Below are 21178 nucleotides of genomic sequence, written 5' to 3' on the forward strand. Positions count from 1 at the left end.
CGAGTTATAAAACACACTAAGAGAATGAACAGACTTGAACCCACCACTATCCTAAGACAATAGAAAGTTACCAATAACTCGTCCCGACTGACGCCAGCGGTTCTGCGAGCTGGCTGCACGTCGAAAGCACCTGGGGGGCTTAGACAACCACTGATACCCTCAGGGAGCTTGATGGGATTTGTCTGGAGTTTGGTTTGGACATCTGGATTTTTAAGAGCTCCCGAGATGATTCTCATGTGCAGCCAGGTTTGAGAACCACTGGCTTATAATCACCTCCCCTATCATATCCCTCTGATTTCCCCCCATCCTCACCTTCATCCTGAATTTGGTGTAGTGAATGGATTCTTTTCCTCTTTCCTTGCCTGTTTCCAGGACTAGCGACGTTTGCGATTGAGCTCCCGCCCACCACGCGGGGGCACCAGAGAAAAACACAGCCTTCTTTTTCCTCTCGGCGCGTCTAGTAATCGCGCTGCAGGAGGCTTGGCCCTCGCGGCGCTCCGTCGCCGACCCGTTGCCCCGGCAACGAGCGGGGAAACGGCCAGCGTAGGTGTAGCTGTATCCGGAGGGTCGCCGTGGGGCGGGCTGGGCTCGGTTGGGGCATCCTGCAGCTCGGGCTGGGACAGCCTTCGAAAATTCCGGGGCTCAGAGAAACGTAAGTCGGGGGTTTGGGCTCGGCCGGGGGCCGGCTTTGGGGCCGGAACCCTCAGAGCCCCGCTGCAGTCAGCCCCGCTCTGGCGGGAAGCGCGCCCGCCGTCGCGGGACGCGATCGCAGAGCGCCCGGGGGTTCGGCTTCCCGTTCTCACTCTGCTCCGCGCGCGCTCTGGGTCCGACACTTTCCTCTGTAACCGCGTTTGTTACAGAGGGATGCGACTTTTTCAGGGAGCAGCCCAGCTTGTTGGTGGCAGATCCGGGACCGGAATCTTAAGTTTTCCGACTCCTGGTGCAAAGATTTATCCGCGGGCGGCTCACAGGGCAAAGAAAAAAGTTTGGCAAGCCTGCCACAGTCTGAAGACAGATCATAAACTGGCAGCCTCAGGCTAAACTCGGCCCATACACGCAGATCATTTTCCTTCGGGATCGGAGGACTCTGAGTTTGCTTATTCAACAGAAGCTCCTTAAGCACTGTCACAGCCAAGCACTGTGTAGACCCTGCACATGGGGCAGCTTTTGGACCAGGGGAAAAGGTGTCCGGAGTGAGACTGGTTCTGCTTTCAAGTCTCCAGCTGTGTCCCCAGATTGCTCCTTGACCCATGCAAATTGATTCCTCTCTCTGGGTGGTGGTTTCTCCATCCGTAAGATGAGGGATCTCCCTCCATGCTAATCCAGAACACTTCCAGATGTGACACCTGGATTGGGCCACTCTCTGCGGGTTGCCGAAGCCAGGGCATGTTGGTCCCAACAGGCAGCCTCTTGCAGTCTACAGAGCCCGGGCCCTCATCTCAGACTAACATGAATTAGGATCCCAGCTCTTTTATAAATTTCCTCCACTTCCTGGTTTTGTGATCTTGAGCAAGTCATTTTACCTCTTTGAACTTAAGTTTTCTCACCTGCCAAAAAATGGGGCGATAGTAACAATGAAAAAGATCGTATATGTCAAGGGCTTGGCACACACACGAATTCCTTGAATTATTATCTATGTTACCTTAGGCAGAGCATAGAAGTCCCCAGTGTGCTTGTCCAGCATTGCCAGGACTGGTTCTCCGTCTCTGTCTGCAGTGCCCTTCATGATGTCTGGCTCACAGCCCGGTGCAGTCCACGCTTATTTAAGTAGATGATTTGCAGCCCTGATGACAAGTCATTTTTAAAATGCTGGTGCCTGGGGGCCTACACTAAGACTTTTTTAACTGGTCTGGAGTGGGACCCAGGCTCTACCAGGCGATTCCAGCGTTCAGCCAAGGGGTGAGGATCACGCATTAAAGGGATGAGGGGTTGCAGCAGGCTCATTTTCTTACCACTGCTGTTCTCCTCAGATGGCACTCCCCACGCTGCCCTCCTCCTGGTGCAGCCGGAGGCTCCCGGGTCAGCAGGCTGCACGACAGCGACGCCGGGAGCAGGAGGCCCAGCTTCGGCAGCAGTGGGATCAGAACAGCCGCTACTTCAAGGTGTCTGACGTCTGCAGCTCCAAACAGGCAGAATGGAGCTCCAAGGCCTCCTACCAGAGGAGGTAATTGTGTGGTGACCGCCATCGGTTAGGGTTGAGGGCCACTTGCTGGGGGAGTGTGGCTGGACAGCATGGATTACCTGCACAGTGATGTCTTTCCAACTGGAAATTGAAAAAAAGATCATCAGTGAAGTAACACATTCGCACTGAAAAAGATAAAATGATGAGAAATGTGTGTAGAATGTGGAAGTCTCCTTTGTAACCCCATACCCCCAGGAGAGAACCACAGTGAACTGTCTGGTGCATATCCTCCCATACGCTTCTCCATTTGTGTTTGTGTGTAAATATATATACACACATACACCCATTTTCTGTAGAAATACATGTAAAAACACTGAAGTTAAAAGCATAGGTTTTGGAGTCAGACAGACCTAGATAGAAACCCTGTGTCACTTGCTGTATGAATGAGCTCAGTTTCCTCATCAGTGAAGTGGGGCTAAAACAGAACCTACTTTATAGGATTTATGTGATGATTAATATAAGACCGTCCAGGTATGTAGTACCTGGTACATGGTAACTGCTCAAATAATATTAGCTAGTACTGATAGCACACGCATATATAAGCCCATTATACATTTTCTTCTTGCAAAAACAAGATTCTGTTATGCGTAGTGGTTCTGTCACCTCTGTTCACTTTGGCTGGAAGAAACCTTCCTGGGTCACCACATTCTGTCTGCCTCAGCCTCTGTCACCCACACAACCAGCCACGTGTTCCCTGTGCGGCTGTAGCACATCTGGTTGATGGTGGCTCCTTCTTACCCAGCATGCACGCCTATCAGCGGGAGAAGATGAAGGAGGAGGGGAGGAAGCGTCTGGAGGCCCGACGGCAGAGACTCAGGCAGCTTCTGGTGGAGGAGCAGGACCTGCTGGCCAGAGAACTGGAGGAGCTGAGGCTGAGCATGAACTCGAGGGAAAGAAGAATCCGGGAGCAGCACGGGAATCTGAAGTCAGCCCGAGAGGAGCAAAGGAAACTGGTAAGTAGCTTTTTAGGAGGCTGCAGAGCGGGAGTCCCCAGCCTGTCAGTGATGCCACGTGGGGTCCCCTCGGGGGCTCTGACCTGTTGAGACGCAGTTCACTCCAGAGCCAGTCGGGTAAAGTGCTTACTCTGAGTTGTTCTTTATGTGTGTTTTCCATGAGTCATCTCTATTCTCTTTGGCCCCTTAATCATTACATCTGAGTCCTTTTTCTTTATTCTAGTTCTCTGGTCCCACAAAGGGCTGGGACTGGTATATTTTATCTTCTAAAGTAGTCGTGTGCAATGGTGAGCCCCAAACTCTGTTTTTAAGCCTGTTGTATATTTTGAAACAGATCTTTAGTATCTAGGACCCATCTGTAGCATCAGATTTTGGCCCCCTTTTGTCACCATTATAAGAGTCATTTGTCAGCACTGTGTGCTTCCAATCAGGTGTCTGGCTCCCAGCGCCGTGGGTGTGAGGCATGTGGGAGGTCTGAAGGGCAGGCACGGTGCCGGCGTGCCAGTGGAGGAGCTCTTAGCCTGGGCTGACTTCTATTGTGGGTTATCCAAAATGTGGACAGATTGGAAAAGTGACATCAGGCTTCCCTCTTTGTGTTTTCTTGACAGATAGCTGAACAGCTTTTGTATGAACACTGGAAAAAGAACAACCCCAAACTTCGAGAGGTGAAAACCAAGGAAATCCTTCTGTTGATTTGTCTAAGTAGATGAAGTCGTGTTTCCCATCTTGTTTTTAAGCTTGCATCTTGTGCTGGGGTGAAACAAAGATCACTCCAGCCACCTTGAAAAGGAGCCCCACACAGAAGATCTGGTTCATTCGGTTAACAGCTACAAGTGGCTGTGAGGTTGGGACGTCTGATAGGGAGGCGGGACCCCAAGGGCAGAGGCTGGGTAGGCAGAAGGGGCCACCTTGGACGGCCTCATAACGGCCTTCCCCTGGAAGTGCTGGGGAGCGCCTGCGTGATTTTAAGCAGAGGTGCAACAGGGTCCCAGCTGCATTTTGGGGAGCTGCAGCTTTGGCAGCAATGTCGAGGTGGGCGGGAAGGGGTGATGTCAATTGAGGGGTTGCTGCCGCAGCCCAGGCAAGTGATGGTGAAGGTCAGAACTGGGGTGGTAGGAGAAAGAGGGACAAATCCACAGGCTTCGGGGCAAGGAGAGAGCGGGGCGTCTTGGCTGGGGTGACATCATTCAGCAGAGATTGGGCTAGAGGGAGAGAATCCCATGAAGGATATAATGAATTAATTTCAGTTTATAGTTTGTGTATACACTTGGTGGTGTTAATTTATGTACTCATAACTTCATGTAGAAATTGCCAGTCACAAGTAATAGAGCATCTGGCTGCTCTGGGGTGTCGTGCGCTTAGCTCTAAACCTGGGAGGTCTCCTCTCCCCGGCCATTTGTAGATTTCAGTGGCTCCTCCAAAGTCATGTACTCAGATGTTCATTCAGAACATTCAAGCTAGTTGCAAATGTTTACATGTGTGAGTTGAGGAAGAAATTAAAAACTTTTATAAACAATTTCCCAAACAAAAGCTTTTGGACAGTGGTACAATTCATTTTCTGATCCAAAAGATTGTTTAAACCCAAATCTCTTATTAATTACCCCAAATTTGTTGCATCTATTGATACAGGTAGTGCCTGTTTTTATAGCTGCTCTTTTGCAGAGGGGGTACTGGGGAGCCAGGCCAAAGGTTGCGTCTGTTCCTCATCCAGCTTCTGCCCTGTGGCCTGGCAGGCTTTAGACCTACCAGGGTGGCCTTTGAGGTTAGATTTCCATTTCAGTGTCTGCTGACCTGTTCCCGCTCAGCCCCAAGGGTAGTGGAAGAAAAGTTTGTTACTTTGTTCCAATTCTTGACATGGTTTAGAATTGACTGGTCCTTTGGTTTTCTAATTGACTTGCAATCAGACTGTATATGTTGGGGTCACCATGCACTTCCTTATAAGACACCTGGCCACATTCCAGGCCATGACACTGTACTTGGCAGTGAATATGTGTCCAATGAATCAGTGAGGAAGTTTATTCTCTGCCTTCTCGTCCTCAGATTGAATTGGAACTTCACAAGAAACATGTGATAAACTCTTGGGAAACACAGAAAGAGGAAAAAAAACAGGTGTGGTATGTGTTGGGAGACTGTCTCCATGTCTTTGAATTTGTTTCTTGTTTTCAATGTTAATGACTCCAATACAGGAATAGACTTCTTCTTGGTTTACTTAACACGTGTTAAAACTGAATGTTTGTTGCTCTTATGCAGACAAGAATCCTACGTGATCACTCCCAGGGGCAGAATAAGACAAGGCGTCCAGGGCTGGTTGATGGTAGATGCAACATGCATCCTTAAAGGTTGTTTCTGTTGCAGCACCCTCTTTTGATGTAATTTACGTCATAAACTCTCGACCTTGGTTTATAGCAGCAACTCTGGGGATAAAAGTCCACACCTCTGTGGACCCATTGCTTCACCTCTGGGTTCATTTTGGAAAGTGTTTTGTTGACTTGTGGAAGGGAAGGAACCCCAGTGTTCTTGAGCCCCTCCTCTGTACCAGGCACTGTGCTGAGAGCCTCCCCAGCTTCGTCTCTGAGGGCAGCACCCCTCCCATGGTTCCCACAGTGAGAATTGAGCCCAGGAAGATGCACCTTTGCCTGGGCCACACAGCTGATAAGTGCGTGGCCTCCTCGGGTATAGACGTGTTGGAATGAGGAACGGGCCCTGAGGCCTGCTGACCGGTGGTGGGGAGCTGGGTCTTTGCCAGCTCCATGCTACAGATACTCACCCCCGGGTCCCTTTGGCTCCATGCAGCAAGAAGCCGCCGAAGAGGAAAAGGAAAAACGGTATGAAAATGAATATGAAACAGCCCGACGGGAAGCGCTGGAACGGATGAAAGCAGAAGAGGAGAGGAGGCAACTGGAGGGTAAACTGCAGGCAGACGCGCTGCGCCAGCAGATGGAAGAGCTGAAGGTGAAGGAGATGGAGGTGAGGGCGAGCCCCGGCCGCCAGGGCCTCCTCGCTCGCAGCTCCTTGTTGTTAGGAAACGGGCGTTTAAAAAGCTGCACTAAACAGAGATCATATCCGGGGGGTGATTCTAAGAAGGGAAACAACGCTGGGTTCTCCTTCTGACACGTGTTCCGATTGTGGTTCTTTCTGTGCCCAGATTCTAGAATGTTAGCCATCAGGAGATAACACCTGTCCTCTCAAACGTGTGTAGAGAGGCCTGCTGTCTGAGAGCCTCCTGAGAACTTGGATTTCAAGTGCTCTTAGTAGACTTGACTTAGTCTGATGATCTGGCATGCAGCTCTCGCGGGAGACTAGCAGTTTGGGGGTCTCAAGGCACAAACCATGAGGATCTTTGGTCCAGGAAGCTGTTTTGAGAATACTGTGCACAGTTGCTCTGAGGGGCTGGGTCTTCTCATTCAGGCGAGGGGAGCACTCCCCCCTTCCCCAGGCCAGAATGATTCAAGAACTAGATCCGTTGTGCCCACTACGTATTCTAAGTGCCGAGCACTGGGCTGGCTGCTAGGGATACAGCTGGGAGCTGTGTCAGGTCAGGGAGACAGATGTTTAGTTACAGTAAGCTTGGACAGTGCAGGGCCCTGTGGGAGCACGAGGCAGGGGTTCATCCTTGTCGGCAGGGTTGGGAAGGCCCAGCAAGATGAATGAGTGAGCTGGGCCAAGGGGCTCAGAGCCCCAGAGGTGGGAGGGGATCCTGGCACCAGGTGGCCAGGCCACCCTTGTTGCGTCGTGTCTGCTGAGGGATGAAGGAAGCTCTGATTCTCATGCGCTTACCTGGGTTTACCGTCTTGTACCCATAGGCCACCAAACTAAAGAAGGAGCAGGAGAATCTGCTGAAGCAGCGCTGGGAGCTGGAGAGGCTGGAGGAAGAGAGGAAGCAGATGGCAGCCTTGTGGCAGAAGGCGGAGCTGGGGTGCGTGTGAGAAGGACCCCCAACCCCTCGCCTGCCTTCCCCAAGCGGGCGAGCCTCTCACTTTCTCAGACGTGCACTGGTAACCCTGAAACCGAACGGGATACAATCTGCAGAAAGCAGCTGTCTAACTTCTGCTTAATTCTTTAGGAAACACTGAAGGCAACCAATATTTTCTCATTTCTAGACGCTTTTTGAGACATCAGTATAACGTGCAGCTCAATAGACGTACACAGCAGATCCAAGAGGAACTGGTAAATCTGAAGGGACAGCCTGGCGTTTCCTTCACTTTTTTTGAAAAGCATGTTTTCCGTTACTTAGTAATGGGTGCGTTCTCATAAGAGAACACCAAGTGAGATCGCCCCCTTGACCAGCAGCCCCTGCAATCCCTGCCCCTCCCAGAGGTGTCTGTTTGGGTGTACATCTTTCTAGATACGCAGTTGACCCCTGAACCACGTGGGGGTTAGGGGTGCTGACCCCCACGGAGTTGAAAACCCGCGTACTGCTCTCTCTGCCTCAAAAACAAAGGAATTGATAAACGACCCACTGAAGGGCAGGAAGCTAAAAGTTTGGTTAGAATCAGGACTCAAACCCTAGTTCATTTCAGTCTACGTACTGTACTCTCTCGTCAAACACTTAGTTAATTTAAAAATCTGTAAAATAAAAATACAAGTAGTATATTTATTGAAAAAAATCTGTGTGTAAGTGGACTCACACAGTTCAAACCCACGTTAGTCAGGAATCGACTGTATTTACATACACACACATACAGGGAAGTGTGAGTTTGGGGGGTTTTCAGTTTCATTTTTAAATGTACTTGAAGTGGCATTGCACAGCACAGTACCTAAGAGTACACCTCAGGCTTCCAGACCAGTGTTCTTAGACTGAGCTTGTTCTCTTTGACTAGCTGTCGGTATTCCTGGCGAGTATGTTGATGGGCTCCCTCACTGAGACCGGACGGGCGAGTTGCTCTCCCACCCCAGTCGGCTTTCCTCTTACGGAACAGCCGCCGTGAGCACTTTGTGCATAAATCTCTGTGCATTTGTGTCTCTGTAGTTTATATCCTCTGGCAAATTGTGTTCTAAAAAGCTGTGCTACCAGATGTGTCCGAGGGCAGAGACGTGCATGTAGTGGCAGAGGGTCTCTCCCTGTGGGCAGAGAAAAGCTCCTGGGCCTCTGGCGTCTAAAGCATCCCTAAGTGATCACACCCTGCCCGCTCTGGAAACAGCCCATGTCTTCCCAGAACGCCTGCTTTCAGTGCCGAGGGGCTGGCGGAGCTGAGGCTGTTGCTACTGCAGGGCTGGGCACCGCGCCCACTGCGCTTCCTCGTCCTTCCTCTAGGAGGCAGACAGGCGCATCCTGCAGGCGCTGCTGGAGGAGGAGGACGAGAACCAGCGCGCGCACCTGGCCCGGAGGGAGCAGGCCCAGGCCGACGTGGCCTGGATGAAGCGGGTCATCGAGGAGCAGCTGCAACTGGAGAGGGCGCGGGAGGCGGAGCTGCAGATGCTGTTGAGGTGAGAGGTGGCTTCCTGGCCTCTACTCGTGCCTCGATCCCCGCAGGTCAGCAGGTCGCCGTGAGGGTTGTCTGCTGTTGATGAAACTCCCATCCTTGTTCCTCTGTCCATCATTCGTGAGGAGCACATCTTTGCTAATGGACCTGGCTTGTGGGGTGTTTCCCTCGGGTTATTTAAGGTGGAAGCCGTTAGGGTTTAGCGTAAGGATCTGTTCATCTGAGATCTCAGAAACTTGAAATTGTTATAAATTATGGAGACATTGAATGCTTCTTAGGTCTATATGAATGGGTCTGGATCCTAAAACTTAATCTGGTAGGTGGAAGTAATGGAATAACAGGTAACACTTACTGAGCACTTACCGTGTGCCAGACGCTGTGCTAAGTGCTTTACGGTCCTCCTCCTGTTTAATCCTGACATCCAGCCCAGTGCTGGGGTCACAGAGTACTTGGGTCACGGGGAGTCGAGGCAGTCACTCACTTGCCCCAGGCCACAGGGCGAGCTAGAGTGACCGCAGGAACGTGGTGACAGAACTCAGGCACCGGCGTGCCCCTCCTCTTCTGCAGCCCCGATGGTTCCATTCACTTCAGTGTTTAAATGTCCTGGGTGCGTGTCTTCACCAGTGCTTTCTGTAAGGAGATGGAGTGTTAAAAAAGGGAACTTAAAGTACTTACGATAGTAATACTTTCTGTGAAGTTGTCCTTCCCTGTAATCTGCTGAAAGTTTATTTGGAGGTCGGCCGCACAGAAGGTGTGTGCTACCTGGTGCCTTGGAGCCCTGTTGGTCCTTTGGTTCTCTTCTACCACCGGTGGTGGTAAGGATCCAGCTGTCATCCTCTCTGTGTCTCCCTAGGGAGGAGGCTAAGGAAATGTGGGAAAAGAGAGAGGCCGAGTGGGCCCGCGAGAGGAGTGCTCGAGACCGGCTGATGAGCGAGGTAATCCGGGAACGGGCGCAGGTGGCTGGGCGGGTGTCGGGGGTTGGTGACCACGTGCTGACCCTGCCAAATGTTCTGGGAACAGAGTCCCCTCTGGGCATTTTCAGTGGACTTTCAATATCATTATAAAAGTAATATACGCTTACTAGGAAAAAATTCAGTACAGAAAAGTAAAAAGAAAAAAAACAGTCACCATCTACATCATCTACACAGCCACTGTTTATTTCCTTCTACGCTTCTGTTTCTATGGGTAATGTTTTTTCTACATATTATACTGAGCTATTTGATTTTGATCATTTTATTATACTATTATATCTTCTTTGTAAATGTCATTTTGATGGCTGTGTAATATATCTTGTGGGTATACAGTAGTTTGTTTTTCCATTTCCTTTTGTGGATCCATTTTTTTTCTGATTTTGAGCTGTTATATGTTACTGCAGTGAACATCTTGGTGCAGAAGCCTTTTCCACATTTAGGATTTTTTTCTTGGGGTGCAAAACCAGAATTAGACTAAAGAACATAACTGTTTTATTTATCATATATAAGTAGTGCATTATAAGACACACCCCAATTCAAAGGAAATCTTTTGGGGGGAAAAAAAGTCTTTATTATCCATGTATTGGAAGTTATCTTAAAGTGGTTTAAAATGGAAATTATATTCTGTGCATGCCAGCATGCTACATTTTAGAACCCATGGGAAATCCGGTCTCAACTGGTGCTTTTTCACTTTTGTGAATACCAGATATTCTCCAGCATCTTTTTATTTTTTTTCCCCATTTAAAATGTTCCTCCTCATTGTGGCCACTTTACATGTCCCCCCCAGAGAGCATGACTGTTGGGTATGGCAGGTGGCTTCCTGCTATTCCTCGTTCCCAAGTCCTGACCATCATCTGGACATAATCCTGCTCTGGCCAAGAATCAAACACAGCAGGTTTCTGCTGCTTTGAGCAGTAAATTTAAATCCACAAGGTTGGTAGGATGACCCAGACTCTGCCTCTGGCCATCTACGTGGCTTGTGGTTTCTTACTTTTTCTAGAACTCACTGATAGGGAGTGAGAGTCACCTTGTTGCTGTGTGTCTGTGCCCTGGAGACGGAGCTCCATCCCTGCCTGCTTTGATCTCTTTGGTGCTCGGCTGTCTCCATACGCACAGTCCGCGTGCACTCTGTGTGCGATGGGGACGTGTGGGAAACGTGGCCGATTGTTTGGACTGATCCCGTAGTCTGGGCTTGCCTTCGTTAGTCTATTTGGGCCTGAGGCTGAGGATTAGGCTGGGTCTCCGTGTAGCTGCAGCTGCAGACTGTCCACGGCTGATAGAACAGGCATCTGTTAAAGTCTAAGCAAAATCTTCCCTCTTCCTTTCCACTGAGGATAGGTTCTGACAGGGAGACGACAACAAATACAGGAAAAGATTGAACAAAACCGACGGGAGCAAGAGGAATCCCTGAGGCACAGAGAGCAACTTATTCGAGATCTTGAGGAGGCAAGAGAGTCCGCTCATCGTGAGAAAGAGGAGAGCGAAGAACTGAAATCGGCCAGGAAGCAGGAGCTGGAAGCCCAGGTGGGGCTGAGCCCTGGGATGAGTGTGCGGGCAGCAGGCCCTGCTGAGGTTCCTGCGCCATCATGGCACAGGGTTCAGGGACCCTTGACTTATTTCCACAGCCTGGCCTGGACCTTGTCCAGGAAGCCCATGTTTGGGAGCTCAGAGCATCCCTTTTCATTTCCCGCTGGAACCCTGACCCTCCTGGTTGTAGCTCCAGCCCCGCTCCGGGTCCTCCGTCTCCTGTGGGAACAAGGCTGCTGTTACCGTCCCTCGCCTCTTTCCTGTCTGCATCTGCAAGCACCTGGCTCACTGGCCACAAGTCTCTTTTTATTCAATTCAGTACCTAATAGTTAACACAAAAGGATCTTCCCAACACGTGGCTACGTCCACAGCTTTTTACAAGGTGCATTTTACCACACACATAACCTCTCCAGTACCATGGTACCATTCAGTACCACGAATGTCCTTCCCACGAGGGCACTGCCACCACTAGTGCTGAGCGCTGATGCTCCAGCGGGGGAACCTGAGCCTGTCCCTCTGGATCAGAGGCAGGGTTCTGCCCTGTGGCCCGTCCCGGGTGACTTTGCTCTCGGTGCCCAGGTTGCAGAGCGCCAGCTGCAGGCGTGGGAAGCGGACCAGCAGGAGGAGGAGGAGGAAGAAGAGGCGAGGCAGGCAGAGCAGCTCACAGACGCCCTGCTGCGGCAGGAGGCGAAGATGATGGCCGAGCAGGGCTACCGGCCCAAGGTAGGGAGCCGCAGGGGACGGCGCTACTGCTGTGCTGCTCAGCCTGGCCCTGCTCTCCCAGGCTCGCTCACAGCCCAGGGCGCAGGGCTGCTTCCCAGCAGCTCAGGTTCTTCCTTGCTCCTCCTCTTGTGTGTTTCTTCCTTTCTCGACTGGTAGGGAACCTTGACACAGCGTCTGTTTCGGTCCTTCATTGGGCCTCAAACAGCCCTTGTGGCGACTTTGCTCTGGCTCCTGCCGCTGCAGCCCAAGGACTGAGGTCCTGACTGCTAAGCTGCGTGCCTGGCCACCCTGTTCGGGATAGAGAACAATCCAAGAAGAGCTTTGGCGTGGCTGGTGAGAGGTGAAGGCACAGTGGTGCTGGGTCCTAACTGTCCAGACAGCAGAGCCCAGCTGACCGGGGTGACCAGGGGCTTGTTTCCCTTCCTCTCCTGCCCTCGGCACCTGCGGTTGCCCCCTCCCTGTCATCTGATCCTCTCCTTCCTTCTTTCCCTGCCTCACGAACTACTTGAGTGACCCCCGATGCGGGGCATTGGGGGATCACAGAGAAGCAGAGGCCGTCACCCCTGCTTCAAGGGAGCTGATGACTAAAGCACCCAGGAACTGACTGAGGGCTCAGCAGGCGTGTCGCCTTTGTCCCTCCTTTAGCAGGGCCACTCTGGCGCTCTAACAGAGAGGCCGGCTCCTCTGTGGTCAGAAACTCTGGGACGCTGATGAAACAGAGCAGGTACCACACCTGCTGCAGAACGTCAGTGTCTTAACTGGCCGGGGATCTCAAGGCGCAGGGAACAGCATTTTCTAAACTTACTCCATCATGGATCAGTGAGCGTCTCAGATCAAGGTCTCAAAGAGCCACGTGAAATGTTACTTAGAGCTGGTACTTAAAAAAAAAAGAGGGCCTCATTTAGGGCCTAGGGTCAAAGACTTTTCAGCTGTAAATGAAAATAGCCATTTATACTGTGCTTGTGGCTCTTTCTTAAAATGAGATTAATTTCCAGTGCTCCAGAGACTGCTGACCTAATCAGTCTTATGTTTTCTTTCTCTTCTCAGCCTTATGGACATCCCAGAATTGCTTGGAACTGACTCTGTTGGTACTGTAAACACAGAGAGCAAGGTTGGTGAGGCCTCTGACGTGCCGCCGCCAGACCGTTTTACGTGTTCTGTTCCAGCGTTCGGGTCACTGTAAAATAGTTAAGCGAGCCTGTTCAGTTCCACAATTAAACAGAGAGAGGGTCTGGCCAGACTTTAAGCTGTGATGGATTTGCAGCATGCAGCAGGAGGCCCTTTCCTGCCTTTCTTATCCTAGAAAGGGGCTTCATAGTTAACACGTTGTCAGTGCTGTCACAGTCTTGTAATATGTTGATAAATAATGTAGATTCTAAATCAGTGCTAGGAGTTACACATTGTGTTCCACGACAGGATACATGGTTTCCTGTTGTCTCACCCCTAATTGTCAACCTCCAGTGAGGACTCCAGCTAGAGACAGAGAAGTTTTTCAGTTTTTAAAATTGCCATTTAAATTTAACTATTCTACTGAAAACAAATTTGTGGGTCTTGGTACAGTTTATTAATTTCAGGATTTATTAATTTAGTTGTCCCAAAATGATCACGTCTTGTTTTATGGAAGAAAAGAACTATGAACCCTGAGACAGTCTGATGTCGTCCATGGATGCTTTCTAAAATGGTGGTGATAAATGAGTCTTTCCTCCTTGAAGAAGCATTTTGGTAGAATTTCCATAGAGCATTGCGTGGGGGCAGGGGGCGATGATCCCAACGTGTATGTAACTGAGCCTCAAAAGGGGACCTCAGAAGGTCACCTGGTTGGCTAACCTTTTGGCATGACACCTTGGACCTCTAGTGTCTTGGGAAGGGCTCAGCTATATGCAGGCTTCTGGGATTTATGTGCCCAGAGGAAGGGGCACTGAACCTGAAAAAACAAAATCAGACTCAACCACAGATCGGCCAAAAGTCTGTCTTCCCACTGTTCTATCAATGTGACATAGTCCTAGATTTATCTCTATAAATAGCTGTTAAGTTCCTTGCAGCAATAATCGTATTTTTATGACTTGTATTTTTTTCATGTTCCTCCTCTGAGGTTTCAGTTTTCATTATATTGTGTTCAAGATTCCATATCTCAGTAAATTACAGCTAATTACAGGGCTGGGTTCCAGGTTATTAAAACAGAGTTTATTAAAAAATCCCGAGTCTAAGGGCTGCATTGCCTTTCACTTCCATTGTGCTGTAGAAACAAATTGAGCTGCGAACTGCATCCTTAACCTGTTTTTCATTTTCTTGTCTTACATTTCTTTGGCTATGATCCCCTGAGCGCCACTTTCATTATGTGTGCTCATATTTACTTCCCTTCTTTCAGATGTTCATTAATTGTGAAATAAAGTTCTGGTTCGAGAGCATTGCTTCCAAGCTTTGTCATTGTTGCTTTTATTAATTGCTGCAAAGTGGGTTGTAAAGAATGATAGGTTTTTACTGATTTAGTCCACATCTCTTACAGGTTTGAATATCTTCTATGGTCACGTTTTCTAGGTTATATTCATTTTTCTTGTGAAAGTGGTATTGTCTCTCATTTCCATTGGAGCCTCTTCTAAGTAGACTACAGGGAATTATTAGCAGTCATACATTGTCCAAGCTCCAGGACAGAATCGATGTGGACAGAATTTTTTTTTTTCCACCACGCCACGCAGCTTGTGGGATCTTAGTTCCCCGACCAGGGATTGAGCCCGGGCCCTCAGCAGTGAAAGTGCAGAATCCTAACCACTGGACCACCAGGGAATTCCCCCAGATTATCTGTTTTTTGTTTTTTTGGCCACACTGCATGGCTTGCAGGTTTACTGAATATTTTTTATTTCTTTGAGTTTTTTGTTTTTGAAGCCTGGCAGGAATCTTATTAGCATTAAAAATTACATTATACTGGTTCTACACCCTAATATATTTAAATGTTTCCTCTCTAAACTGGGCCTCAATCTTTGTTTCCAGATTTAGAGATTCCACTGTTTCTGGCATAGCACATACTCTTCTTAGCTCTTATCTATTGATTGTGTTGTAGCTATATATATACACATATATTGGTTTTATTGTTTTAAGCACCTTTTTCTACTTACTGTAAAATTAATGATTTATAGATCATTCTATAGCAGATTCTTCTACAAGGTTCAATTCCTTTAGAACAGATGGTGTTGAAGCCATTACTAACATGTTCTGTGTGTAAACGATTCTCACTCTTTTTGCTCCCTCAGCACATATCCTGTTTAGGGTGGATGCTCTGCGAGGCCTGGGGAAGTTAAAAAGCTGAACAAGAACAGGCACAGGAATCACACAAGTGCACGGATAAGCAGGAGTCACTGGCGGGCACAGAGCCAGTTGTAACTCATGGGACTGAAGGAACCATGTGTGCCACAAATATATTCAGTATATCCATATTTCCTTATGAATATAATGAATATTTTTTCACAATCTGGGTTTTTAGATAGTTTTCAGTCTTCATAAAATATAAAGCATCATTATAATGCCTTCAAAAGCATTAACGTTAGCAGTGCCTGCTGACCTTGCCGAACTTCAGCCGTGAAGCCACATGGAATTTTATTTTAGGGAGTTTGACATTGTCATGTCTTCATTTTAGAGGGTTATTTACTTTCTGACTTAATGTTATGATCACTCAGAAGTTCTAAAAGGTAGAAAAAATAATCTACCTCAAAGGATATAGGCATGTGATTTTTTTAAGTTAATTTTTTATTGACTTTATACATAAGTATTTCATTTTTGGGGTGCTAATATAAATGGTATTAATGATGGTATTATTATTTATTCATTCTCATTTGGCTTCTAATTTTTTTCTTTTAAAAATGGTGTTTCGGGCTTCCCTGGTGGCGCAGTGGTTGAGAATCTGCCTGCCAATGCAGGGGACACGGGTTCGAGCCCTGATCTGGGAAGATCCCACGTGCTGCGGAGCAACTGGGCCCGTGAACCACAACTACTGAGCCTGCGCCTCTGGAGCCTGTGCTCCGCAACAAGAGAGGCCGCGATAGTGAGAGGCCCGCGCACCGCGATGAAGAGTGGCCCCCACTTGCCACAACTAGAGAAAGCCATCACACAGAAACGAAGACCCAACACAGCCCAAAAAATTAATTAATTAATTAATTGATTTTTTTTAAAAAATGGTGTTTCTTGGACTTCCCTGGCAGTCCAGTGGTTAAGACTCCGTGCTTCCAATGCAGGGGGCACGGGTTCACTCCCTGGTCGGGGAACTAAGATCCCACATGCCGTTTGGCGAGGCCAAAAAGTAAATAAATAAATAAAAATAGTGTTTCTATAAACATCTTGACACATAACTTATGTTACACACATTCAAGATTATCTCTGGCTAGATAGCTAGAAGAACTATTTCAGCCTTACAGTGATGATGATGGGAAAGCCTTGTTTTATGTTGTGACACTGTCCTTGTAGTGCTTTGGCACTCTTTTTCTCATTTTGGTTATTAGCTGACCTAAAAGACTTCCCTTTTGCTCATTTTTTTCCCCCTAAACACCCAATCCTCCATTTCTATGCAGCACCATTTATGGTAGAGAACATTGCCATGTTGAGAGTTCCCCATGTGTGAGATTAACCAAGCCGTGTGGCACTGTCATTCATGCTGCTGACTTGTCACTCCTGAGACAAACTGAACAGCCTGGCTTACAGTTACCATACACATTCTTGACGATACAAGCGGGGTTCTTTGGGCACCTATGCAGAGTTACTTTGGCCTCTGCCAGCCTTTCAGGCCCAGGCACCACACAGGCCCTTCCTACATGATGTGAGCCAGGTCCCTCGCATCCAGTGCCATGTACACATCGATAACTCCTGGATCTGTATCTCTGGTCCTGACTCCTATATCTGCTAGCGCTCTGACATTTCCACTATATGCCCCAAAGATGCCTCAAACTCAGCACAACAAGAATAATCAAAAGATCTCTCCTAAACTCCCATCATTAAACGAAACAACAGCAACAGCCATCTGGCCCTCCTGCAGCGTTCTCAGATAAGTGAATGGCACCACCATCCACCTGCCCGCTGCAGGAACCATACCCCAGGGCACTGAGTCCTGCTACTTTGACCTGAAATCTCTGAGTCCATCCACTCTGCTCCCTCTCACCACCATCTATCTATCTTTCATCCCTACCACTGACTTCTGCCTGTAGTCACCCATCCACCTCACTTTTCTCTCCATCCTGCAGATCTTTTACAAACACACACCTGAAATGAAAATCTTTCACTGTCTTCAACAGTGTCCCTCTGCATTTAGGACCAAGACCCAAATCCTCCCCTGGCCTACCAGGCCCCATAGTGGCTAGCCTTCCAGGAGCCCTCCCTAAATGCACCAAGCTGCCTCCTGGCCCAGGAACATAAGTAATAATCAGACTGGAACAAAGATGTTCCTCACAGCATTAGTTAGAGTAGCAAAAACTGATAACCTATTGTCCAACACCAGGAGGCTGTTTGAGTTTGGGGTATTATACAGTGAATTAAAATGAAATGGAATGCTTAAAATTTTCTGAAAATTCTGGAGAAATGTTCATGCTGTGTTAAAAAGTTGTTCAAAAGCAATAGCTACGTAACTTCATTTTTAAGGAAACATAATATTTGTGGGTATTTCTCAAAGTTGGGATAATGGGTATTTCTCATTTTGGGTGCTTTTCTATATTTTCCACAGAGAACATTTATAACCTTTGAAATGAGGGAAAATGTTATTAAAAAAACAAACAAAGAAAAAGGCAGATACTAGATAATTAACAAAACTACAAGATAAACCAAAACTAAATAACCCAGCCTCTATTCCTTAAGGAGGTATTTCCTACCCTCTGGCAGGAAGAAATTAAGGACCCATTTCCAAATATGGGTGTGGAAGGTTTCTGGTCAGGACACAGTCCTACAGTGGTTTCTGGGCCCCCTCCCCATGACCTCGGTCTCTGAACAACTTGGATGGGTATTACGCTGAGTGAAAAAGCCAGTCTCAAAAGGTCACATGCTATATGGTTCCACATATATAACATTTTTGAAAGGAGAAAATGAGGGAGAACAGATTCATGGTTGCCAGGAGATGGGTATGACTCAAGGGGCAGCAGGAGGGAGGTGTCTGGTGATGCAGCAGGTCTGTATCTTCATGTGGTGACAGGAACCTACTTGCGTGGTAAAATGGCAAGAACTACACACACACAAATGTGTCTAAAATCTATGACATCTGAATGAGGTCTGTGATTGCACCAAAAGCAGTGTCCTGATTTTGATATTGTACTATAGTTATGTAAGATGTCACCACTGGGGGAAGCTGAGTGAAGGGCACGGGGGACAGTTTTTGCAATTATTTTGTGGGTCTACGATTATATCAAAGTAAAACATAATAGTAATCTAGTGTAGGGGAGGTTTCTTAAGACCCAAGGAACACTAACCATAAGGAAAGGATTGATAAATCTGACTACATTAAAAAAGCTTCAAAAGACACCTGAGAGGGAGGCATGCCCACAGAATGGGCAAGGACGTTTGCAACACAGATAGCAACAAAATGGTCAGAACATTAAAAAAAAAAAAAAAACCCTCCTATGAATAATTAAAAAAGAAAAAAAACAGCACCTAATGAAAAATAGGTAAACACTCAAACAGGCACTTCACCAAACAGGAAATCTAAATGGCTATGATAAACATGGAAAAGCACTCAGCTGAATTATAGATCAGGAAATGCTAATTAAAACTACTAGATACAAGCCCACTGGATTGGCAACATTAAAACTGCTTATTACACCACTGCTGATGAAGATGTAGAACAAGGGGAAATCTCATCTTCTGCTGGTACAACCCTTTGGAAGACAGCATGGAAACAGTGTTACAGTTTGGAGATGCACATCTTTATGACCCAGGAGTCCCACACCTAGGTATACATATACCCTACAGAAACATACAACACATGTACCAGAAGATATATTTTTCAAAGCAGTTTTTTTCATAAGAGCCAAAAACTAAACTCAAACGTCCATCCATAAAATACTAGATAGATAAATCATGGTGTATACGTTCAGTGAAGACTGCACAACATGGGGAATGTACTAAATAGAGCTACACACGCACGTTGAATCTCAATGTGAAGGAAGAAAAGCATACATCAGTGGCTCCGGTTACAAGTTTGAAAACAGGCAAAAGAAAGCTCTTACTTAAAAAGGGGTACACACAGGTGTTCAACCAAAAGCAAGGAAGCAATTAGCACTAAAGTCTGGGGAAGGAAGGACCCATGGTGCCTTCTAATGCAAAGGCAATGCTCTGTTTCTTGACCTGGTGGCAGAGACACAGGGGGCCACTTTATAATTCTGCATGGATGCGTTAGACACGTTTCTGTACGTAAGAGTCCAAGTTGGGGGAGGTGGGGTGAACAGAATGGAGGGGGAAGGGCAGAGGCTGTGGCCCAGGCTGGCCTGGGTTCCTGTCCTGATGCCCCACCACTTAGGGGCCAGGTGACCCCTCTTTGGGCCAGTTCTTCATCCATGAAAAGTGGAGAATGGGGATGTGAGGATGGGTAAGATAGATACCGAAACCACCAAGCTCAAACGGACCTATTTTTCCTGTCAAGAGGATCCCCGCCTCCTCCCCTGCCCAGTAAACAACCTGCCAGTGGTGGAAGCACCCTCATCTCTGCTGCTGGACTCCGGCAGGATTTCCACCTTGCTTGAATAGGAAGCAGCAGGCCGATAGGCTGCGCTCCTCCACTGAGCCAGCTTCCTCCCTCCCTCCCTGAGTGCGGGGAGTCCCATCCAGTTCCCTGGAGGGAGCCCCCCTGGCTTCCAGCAGCAGGCACAGGGCTGCTCCTTCCAGGAGGGCCGAACTGGGTGCCTCTACGTGCCCTGTGGGATCTGTGAGGCCCTGAACTGTTGAAACAGCTGAATTGGGCAACATCCTCCACTCATAGATCCGAGTCTGACTTTGAGTAGCGGTTACCAAATGTCTCAATTTGAAACAGACAGAAAAGACAAGAAATACTGTGGCAAACACGGAATTGGAAGACAACACAAAAACTCAGTGTTCAACATTCCTTTAAACTCCCCTGGCACCCAGGGTGGGCAGAAGACCACACAGAGACCAGCATCCCGGCCTTCCTCTTTGATGCTCCCAAGCAAGAGGATTGCCTCTGAGTCTGCCTACACCTCCCTCCCACCTTACCTCTATCCAGGTCGTGGCCATTCCTCACCCTCTTCTGCTTCCAGAAGGTCTGCTGTCTGCCACATTCCTGCAGCCCTCATCCTGGAGGGTCCACTGTGCCAGGAAGTGCCCCATGGTTGAGCACAGGCCCCGTGCTCTGACTTGCTCCACCACCACTAACTGGGCCTCAGTTTCCTCATCTGCAAAATGGGGGGTTGTTTCAGTTGCTACCGTAGAAAATTGCACTTAGCCCAGTGACTGCACACAATGAATGCCAGTATGAACTCAGCCCCTCTGGTCTGAAAGGAACGGGGTGGGGTAGGGTGGGGAAGTATTGAAAGAGGGAGAGGTCCTGAGAGGGGAGGGCTGGGAGAGGGAAGCAGATAGCAAGGTGTGGGGCGAGGGGGGCTAAGAGCCACTCTTAGGCCATAGTGTGGGTGGGGATGTGTGTGCAAATTGTAAGACCAGACTTCCTGTCTGTAATGTGTCCTGGGCTCCTGAGGAAAGTAGGACCTGGGAGAAAGACGGAGCTTACAGGACTAAGGCAAGAGAAGAGGCCAAGGCTGGGTGAGAGGTAATTACCTGGGGATCTGAAAGGGAAAGGAGGTGAAGAGAAGGCTGAGGGCAGGGGCAGGACACAGAGGGTGGTGCTACAAGGGCTGGAGAGGAAGGGAGAGGAGTGAGGGGCCTGAGGGGGAAGAGAGGGGAAGGTGTTGGGAAGGGGTGAGGGGTGAAAAGGGATTTGGGGGAGAAGAGGCACTGGGGCGAGAAATAGGCTGGGAAGTTTGGGGAGCGTGGCCAGGGAAGCTGTGCTTGTGAACAAGGACCTGGGTGTGGGGGAGGGAGGATGGTATGTTTGGGGGGGCAGGATGAAGCAGGGCTTCACTGTGCCTTTCCTTGTCCCCAGAGGCCCCTCCCCGGGGACCTACTCTGTGGTGAGCTGCCACATGCCCCCGTAAAGCTATGAAGGAATCCGTCCCACCTGGTGTGGCTCTGGCTTCTGGTTTGGTGGCCACCTCTGCCCGGTGTCCGTGGGCCACGGGGACCGGCTCCTGGACAGCCTCGCAGAGTGTCAACCTCAGATGGCCCCCAAGCTGTCCCTGTGGTGAGGCCGCCTCTGTGCAGCCCCACGGTTGGGAAAGCAATGCCCATGCTTGGGAGCCAGTGGACAGTCCTGCCAGTTGGTCACTCAACAAACGCTGGAGGGGTCCTGGTGCCTGGGGCTCA

The 21178-nt window shown here is 48.7% G+C and overlaps 1 protein-coding gene across 1 annotated transcript; it reads left to right on the top strand.

The window, feature by feature from the left end:
• Positions 1 to 498: 498 nt before the first annotated feature.
• Positions 499 to 14184, top strand: TCHP (trichoplein keratin filament binding). The gene is made up of 13 exons (XM_082417532.1): positions 499 to 652; positions 1971 to 2164; positions 2925 to 3135; positions 3744 to 3800; positions 5176 to 5244; positions 5929 to 6102; positions 6939 to 7051; positions 7236 to 7302; positions 8390 to 8562; positions 9412 to 9493; positions 10868 to 11053; positions 11636 to 11779; positions 12827 to 14184. The coding sequence occupies exons 2-13, from the start codon at positions 1971 to 1973 to the stop codon at positions 12857 to 12859; spliced, it is 1503 nt and encodes a 500-aa protein (XP_082273658.1). The 5' UTR covers positions 499 to 652; the 3' UTR covers positions 12860 to 14184.
• Positions 14185 to 21178: the final 6994 nt, after the last annotated feature.

This window comes from Balaenoptera physalus (assembly GCF_965194825.1).
Source record: "Balaenoptera physalus genome assembly, chromosome: 12".
Taxonomy (NCBI): domain Eukaryota; kingdom Metazoa; phylum Chordata; class Mammalia; order Artiodactyla; family Balaenopteridae; genus Balaenoptera; species Balaenoptera physalus.

What these genes read in the sequence shown, in the direction of transcription:
- TCHP (XM_082417532.1), top strand. Translation starts at nt 1,971, where the DNA reads ATGGCACTCCCCACGCTGCCCTCCTCCTGGTGCAGCCGGAGGCTCCCG. An exon ending in TGAAGGTGAAGGAGATGGAG is followed by an intron (nt 6,103 to 6,938) that starts GTGAGGGCGAGC and finishes TTGTACCCATAG; the next exon opens with GCCACCAAACTAAAGAAGGA. An exon ending in GAGCTGCAGATGCTGTTGAG is followed by an intron (nt 8,563 to 9,411) that starts GTGAGAGGTGGC and finishes GTGTCTCCCTAG; the next exon opens with GGAGGAGGCTAAGGAAATGT.